The sequence below is a fragment of the Cariama cristata genome, unplaced genomic scaffold (assembly GCF_000690535.1).
Source record: "Cariama cristata isolate BGI_N322 unplaced genomic scaffold, ASM69053v1 scaffold6728, whole genome shotgun sequence".
Classification (NCBI taxonomy): Eukaryota; Metazoa; Chordata; class Aves; order Cariamiformes; family Cariamidae; genus Cariama; species Cariama cristata.
In genome coordinates this window covers 28326-35546 of record NW_009632767.1, presented here as the reverse complement: position 1 = coordinate 35546, position 7221 = coordinate 28326, and the positions used below count along the sequence as shown (strand labels likewise).

At 45.7% G+C, this 7221-nt stretch overlaps 1 protein-coding gene across 6 annotated transcripts in view; it reads right to left on the bottom strand.

Moving 5' to 3' along the window:
- TNNT3 (troponin T type 3 (skeletal, fast)) overlaps positions 1-7221 on the bottom strand; it is a 31657-nt gene that overhangs the window by 22702 nt on the left and 1734 nt on the right. For 2 of the 6 annotated variants that reach the window (XM_009706487.1, XM_009706490.1), the window contains exons 1-3: positions 3823-3851; positions 2661-2674; positions 424-435 (exon numbers count right to left, since the gene is read on the bottom strand). In XM_009706487.1, the coding sequence (XP_009704789.1) occupies positions 424-435; positions 2661-2674; positions 3823-3842 (46 nt within the window). In that variant the 5' untranslated portion in view covers positions 3843-3851. Of the gene's footprint in view, positions 1-423; positions 436-1911; positions 1930-2660; positions 2675-3822; positions 3858-7221 lie in introns of those variants that run through there. The other 4 variants (XM_009706489.1, XM_009706491.1, XM_009706485.1 and 1 more) reach the window with 3 other exon arrangements.

Here is a 7221-nt window from a genome sequence, read left to right as displayed (position 1 = left end):
TCTCTTTAAAAAATTTAGGCTTTTGGGGAGAAAGGAGGGGACTTGACACTGTTGTGACAAAAAAAAAAAGTCAAGCAGTTCAGTAAAAAAGGTAGACCAAAACAAATATATATGTATTTGTTTCCATATATATATACATATATACACATATATATGTATATATATAAAAACTATGTGTATGTGTGTATGTTATACACATTTTTATACATATAAAAAAATGTTTTGGTGTCTCTTTTTAAACAAAAAAGTCAGGTCCGATTTCCTACCAGCTCAATAAGTGACATCAATGTCCATCATTGCATTGATGTCTGTGGCTCAGGACCGAGTCCCGGCCATGAGGTGTGAAGCATTTGCTCTGAATTTCTTCACACACATTCTTCCTCCGCACTGAGAGAGAAAGAAAGCAGAAGCCATGTCACATACCTTCTTCCTGAGCTTCAGGTGGCAAGTGTCATGGAACAAGAAGCAACAGCAAGCAAGAAAATGAAAACAGAAAACTGTTAGAAACTGGTATTGGGGTGAGCTCAGGCCTGGAGAAAAAAAAGTGGTTAGAAAGTGATGGAGAAAAGTTATATGGAAAGGAAATGGATGGCTTTGGAAAAGAACACAAAGGTCAAGCAAAAGTGGGAAGCAAGGAGGAGATACACCTCAGAGGAGACAGTCATGCAGATTAAACAATTTGGAAGTCACCTGCCTATTAATCATAATTTAAGGAGAAAGGCAAGAAATGTTTCTCCTTTAAGGAAGGCTTGTCCGTAGGAGCAGCACCCTTTGCTTCCTCTTTGGACATTTGACAAGACGTGAAGGATGGAGCATGAATAGCACCTTCGCCTCCCTGGTTCTGTCCTTCCGGGCAGGACTAGAGACACAACGATGACTGAAGGCAGCTCTACAACCCATTTGGTGGCTCTATTTTCATTTCTTTTGGAGCCCTTGGTCATCTCAGAAGCGATCCTGGAGGGAATTAGAGACCTAAGGATAATGTACCTTAGGGCAGGAACTACTCTCAGCATGGCCTCAGTCGCACCTCTGTTCCCACCACCGCTGAGGGGAATTAGCTGGTTGCAGCAATTTGGGGGAATTTGTGGCAAAAAAAAAAAAAAAAAAGCAGCTGTGTATAAAATCTCCAAGATGGAGTGTGGTTTTTCTTTTACAGAGGGACAAGTCTCTGTCTCGGAGCTGGTCTCACACCCTCCACATGCAAATATTCCACCTCCTAATAAAGGGTTTTTTGCTCTCGACCCCTTAGAAGATGTCTTGCACACTAAGGCCAGATCCTGGGAGAAAGTCCCAGAGTTTGATCCTTATCTTCCTCTCTCTGCTGCCTACAAAAGCTGAAACAACTCGGGTGAGAAGGGCTTTTCATGCTCCATCTTTCCAGATCAGCGCTGTCTCTCACAGCTTGTCAAATCCCCTGTTGCCAGCTAAAGGCGTGTTATAAAACTTCATCTTTGCCAGTCGGTTCTTTGTCTCGCCATTTCTGTCCTCAGCAGTGCTCTGTCGGGTGCTCCTCAGGAGCTGGGCAGCCTGCTCTTATTTTAAATTTCAAAATTTAAACTCAATCCATGGACATTGCCAAAACGAGAATAGCGGGATTTCACTGATGATATGTTGTGTGGACTCGACGCCAGTCCCTGCTCTAAAAACAATCCGAGTTTACGTACAGGTTAGCTCCCAGCTTTACAACCATCCCCTACGGCTCACACAAATACTGTGCTTCACCATAACGTGAAGGCTCTGCACATCGTGGCCCCAACTTAGCTGGTTTTATGGTTTCCGACTGATTTACTGATCAAGTGTTTCAGATCACCTTTAGCAGCAAGCGCCAAAGAGAAGGGTGAAATATAGACAAGATAAAAACAGGACCAAGAATCAAAGAAAGATAAATTACGTTCCAAGTTTTTTTGTTACCTTCTTCTTCGTACTCCTCTGCATTGAAATAGGGGAGGGGAAAAAAAAAAAGCAGACAAATCAGCCATCAACCACGACACATCAGTAGGACATTACCCATGGCAGGGCCCTTTGTGCTCACAGGGGTGCTGGGCAAGATGGTCTATGAGAGGCCGCTTCCAAGTCAGAAAGTAAAATAGCAAATAAAATGTCTTTGAGAAAAAAGAGAAGGTTTAAAAAGGGGAAGAATGCGATATCATATTGAATTTTTTCTTGGGCGATGGGAACTCAGGTATACACATGCGTTAGAAGGAAAAAGGTAGCAGAGGGGGCCTCGAGTATAAGAAAAAACAGCAAGGGAAAAAAAAGTATGTTTCTATGTATATTGCTTGTATATATTATGGCATTTTATGTTTTAAAACAGAAAATATTACATATACAAAAGCCTCAAAATAAATTGCCGGCAGATGGCAGTGCCCCTACAAAAACGAGCAGCATCCCCTGCAACCAGGACATCAATGGGGGGCTGAAACCCCAAAGGCTGTCCGCAGCACCAGGACAGCCAAAGTGCTACAAGTAGTGCAAAATCACCAGAACCTGGTGACAGTCAGACAGACAGATGCGCAAAAAAAAAGAAACCTCAGATTTGTCTAGCCATACCGGCATGTTTTGTTAAAAATCTCAACAAGGGGCAGAAAGGAGAAGACGAACATGGCCAACGAATGCTGCAGGTTTGCATGGAAGCAATTAGAGACAGATTTAAGACTTACCCTCTCCTTGCTCCCTGTGAGAGAGGAAAAAAAGTTATTGAAACTAGGTAAATATTTCTTCCACTCCGTATTATCACCAAGCTTTAAACCATATACTGAAGGAACACAATGCACTGTTGTTTAAAGGCTGTTGTTTCTTCTTTCCCCCATTCTCCCTCTGCTCTTCCAGGAGCTGTTTGGTTTTAAGAGTAGTAAAGGGACTGGGTTTGAGTTTTATTTTAAATAGTATTCCTGATTCTGAAGGTGCATATGGATCCATATCCAGGGATAATCCTACCACCGCAGGGCTATAACATGAGACCCACACGAGGGCTGTGCAGAGGCTGCAGAAGCTGGTGTGCCAGGCAAGCCAAACTGCGGCCAACGGCCCACGCCAACCCAGATGTGCTACAGTCTCCCTGAACCCTAGGGCTGGCTAATAAAACTTTGGCATAAACCAGGTGCTGCTCAATGTTTATCCCATGGCTGTAGCAACGTCAGTCTCATGGTCTGTTCCTTGCCCCCACTTGCTTCTCCTGCTCTACCATCAGCTTGCATGAAACCCAAACCCCAGAGCAGCCCTGGGACCAGACCCAAAATGAGGGTTGTGTCAGTTAGGGGTTGCCTGAAAAAGGTGCCAAATCTCAGCATCGGAAACAATTTTTTAAGAGCAGCCTGGACAAAATGACCCAGGTTGAGCTGAGCCTGTCTTGTAGCAGAGGAGGGGGCTAAGTGACCACTGCAGGTCTGTCCATGATGCCTCTGATCCCACAATTGCCCTAAATCTCCCCTGTATACCTACTGATGCATAAATGCCAAATGACCCCATTGGGTTTGGTCATATTACTCTAGATTTGTTAAACCAGAGCAGAAAGTGGCTCCTCCACTACACTGTGTGTTTTATTCCCCCTCCTCCAGGTGTAGTGCCACAGTCACCGAGGACAGGCTGAGCTGGGTGGAGGTGTTTGAAGAATGTCCTGTGTTGGACAAGGAAGGTGTCAGGTGAACTTTGATGGACCCTTTGACACTCAGAGCCAAGACCACCCCTTCCCCACTGCCGTGGGGGGCTTCGGGCTACACACAGAGCAGCACCCAGCCTCTCCTCCCCGCGGGGATGCCCTTGCCTCGCTGCGTGGAGCCAAGCTGAACAGATGAACATGCAGGTGGCTTTCTCTTTACTTACACTTCCTCAGTATCAGACATGTTGGCAATGAGTTTCTAGACAAAAGAGAAGGAAAAAAAGAGAAGGGGAAAAAAAGAAAAAGAAAAAAAAAAGGTGTTATTAGTCAAAGCGCCTCCTAAAAAATGCCAAGGCAGGAGCAGATGGGTTGACATTTGAGGACGAAAAAAGCCGGGCACCTGTTTTCCCACCCAGCAGCCAATCCCCCACCAACACTGCCATTTTGGGAGTAGCACAGACCTTTGCCAGCCGGGTCAGAGAAGAAAGAGAGGGGAAGAGGAAAAGATCATCTGGAAAGACATGCCCCGTCAACTCAGCTGCTTTCCTCAGGCAGGCCCAGGGGAGGAAATCTGGACCCGGCTTTAAGTTACAAAACCTCCAGAGCTCAGGGAGATGGGCGCAGGCCAGAGTGTCCTCTCGCACCCATCTGACATTTCAATCACTCCAGCAAGATTCGAGAAATTTTTCCTTCTTTTAAGCTACCACAAGCAGGAAAGGGCCAGCTCCAAAGTGTTAGTCAGAGATAAAACAAAGTAACTGAAACTACCCATATACCTAGTGATAACTACTTATTTGTCAGCACCCAAAAGTGTGTCTGGTTTATACAGCTGATGAATGAATGAACAATTATTTGTTGGATTAGTTTAAGATGAAAACTGGCCAAATGCCTGGTTAGGCAATTCACATCGGTATAACCGGTTGTATTTATTGCAACCAATCCTCACGCCACAGGGCAGAAACAAACCCATCCATGATGCTGTTGTGGCTTGCGTTTCTGCACAGCCCAGGTCGAGGCAGCATGCAGACCACCGCCTGCAGAGACCTGCGGTCGGGGAATTGCAAGGGCTGGGTATGGCCACTCCACTGATCTTTGATGGACCCCAAATGTCTGTATCACTGCTATTTGGGGACCATCGTGGTAGTATCACAAGCCACACCAGGTTCGGTGATGGCAGCGGTGCAATGCTATGACTCTCCTAAAAGCATCAGCTGCCCCAAGGCCAGGGGAGGAGGTGGGGAAGGGCCCCCCCGAAACTTCCTCCAAATCCGCGGCAGATCTTAAATTAGAAAGCCAGGCTCCTCCTCGCTGGGAAACCCAAACCATGACTTTCATGACTTCATTACTCAGCTGATATATGAGAGATGTCTTGAAGGAGCAGGTGGGCTGACTTGGGTTCAAAAGGAACAACTGCAGCGCAGCAGCTTTCTATTTCAGAGGAAGGCAGTAATCCCATAGGCTCCAACCCTGCCCTATAAGGGATTCTCTCCATTCCCCAGCAATGACCCTGGGCACCACGCATTAACACCAATAGGATTTAAAACTCCCATGTTCTAAGCAGTGAGAAACAGCCAGCATTTTTTCTTCTAGTTCCTCATTTATCCTCTTTCTGAAATTCAGCATTGCCCTGGAAGTCGTGCCAGCAATGACTGTGTTATGACCCTCTCTGAGTAGCTAGATAGGAGGATGATCTACTGCTAGCACACATGAGATTTGGGTTCAGTGATCTCTTGGTGCCAGGCTGCTTTTAACTTAGTAGCTGTGATTGCCCACTCCTCAAGGGCAGTAGCCATCTCAAGCAGTACTTTGGGGACTCTAAACCCACCAGGCAGGAGAAATCTGGGAGGAATTTTGTGTTTGGGAGGAATTTCAGCTCTGCAAAAGGCTTTTCTGCTGCATTGATTACTGCTACTTCTTCTGTTACTTATTTGGATGCTACAACACCTCTGGTCTCTCTCCCCTAGCCTTTTTTATCTAGATCATCACATCTTCAGGATAAAGACTTCCACTTGCTATCTGCACAGTGGCTAGCAGGTTTGCAATCTCATTTCAGTCTCCAAAAATTATTCAAGCTATTAGTAATAATGCTTGACAGCATGTTGGTTTATGCAGCAGGACAGCAGAGCTCCTCCTGCCAGCAATTGCTGGCATAGAGGGAACCTGCCAGATGCCCAGCTGTTGGCTTCTTCCAAAATGCATGATCTGTATAAAGACTTGGAGCAATGGCCAATCCTCCCATGGATTCTGCCTTTAATTTATAAACCCAGATTTCCTTCTTCCGAAGGTGGAGGGAAGAAAAAAAAAAAAAAAGAAAAGAAAAGAAAAAAAAGAGGACTTTTAAAGGGCTTTGGGCTAAATTCTTCCCTCTCACTCCAGTGAGTAATACTGCTCAATGCTGGAGAAGAAATTCGCTCAAGAGCCCTGTGTATGCCTATAGAGAGCAAACGTCTGTTCAGTGCAGAGTAGGCACATAACGCAGTGCATGCTCTTCTTTCTGAGGCAATTGAAGTCAACGGGAGTCTTTGCAATCAGGCTTTCCATTAACAGTTATTGGAATGAGCTCATCTAGTCTCCAATTTAGCTCTAAGGACATCTTGCCGAGGGTTGTCACATTGGCTGTTCCCCTACACCCTTCCATATTTGTTAATCCAAGCGCTGCAAATGCGAATGGGATTTTGCATGGCATCTGTCCACGTGCTATAAAAGCCGAGGGAGAATGCCAGCATCCCTGACACCATAAGACCCCAACCCTGAGGGGGTTTCTGGGCCCCGGATAAAATGAATTAATAACAAGTGCATTGGCAGACTCTGTGCAGAGATGAGCCAGACACAGAAACCTCACAGGCTAGGGCAGGGGGGACACAAAAAAATCCAAGGGGAGATGCAGATTTCAGCTGTGCAAGGGCCAAACATTCAGCCAGGTTTGGTCACTCCATCGGGAGGAGCTGGCATTTAAGGCTGTAGCTGGCTGCTGCTGCCCTGGCTGGAAAGCCAAAAAGGTCTCGCCTCAAGAAGAACAAGGTGTCTGTCCACTTTGTGGCATTCAAAAGCCATCTGGTCCCTTCAAAACCAGGGGCAAAATGCAGACCATCATAGCGAAAGCCACCCGAGATGAGAAAGACTCTTTGGTGCCCAGCACCGTCCACGTAGCTAACTGTCATCAAAGCAGCTGACAAAACCAAATCGTATTTACATCCAAAAGGCAATAAAGCAAGCAATCTGCTAAGAGCAGTATTTTTTGCTGTTAGGATTAAGTTTGCTGAAGGCAATGGAAAGTCTCCAGCTGGCTCAGGATTACCCTTTGGTGGAAATTACTTTACACGCAGCAAATGCAGCCTAAGATTAAGGCTGTTAGCACCTTAAGGCAGTAACTGGATTTTGTTTGTACAGTGGCAGAAAAATGGGGTCTGGTCTTGACTGAGGTTTAAGGATGTAATAAAATCAATGAGTTAATACTGCCCACCATTTGGCCGGAAATCAAAACACATGGGAAACTTTCACCAGTCCAAAAACTTCCTGCCTGCTCCCACCCCTGAAAGTTAAAAGCTAAGGTTATTTTCTGCATTTTGTACAAGCTAAGTGGGTCATGACTGGAAAGACAAATACCCCCATCCTCCTCAGCC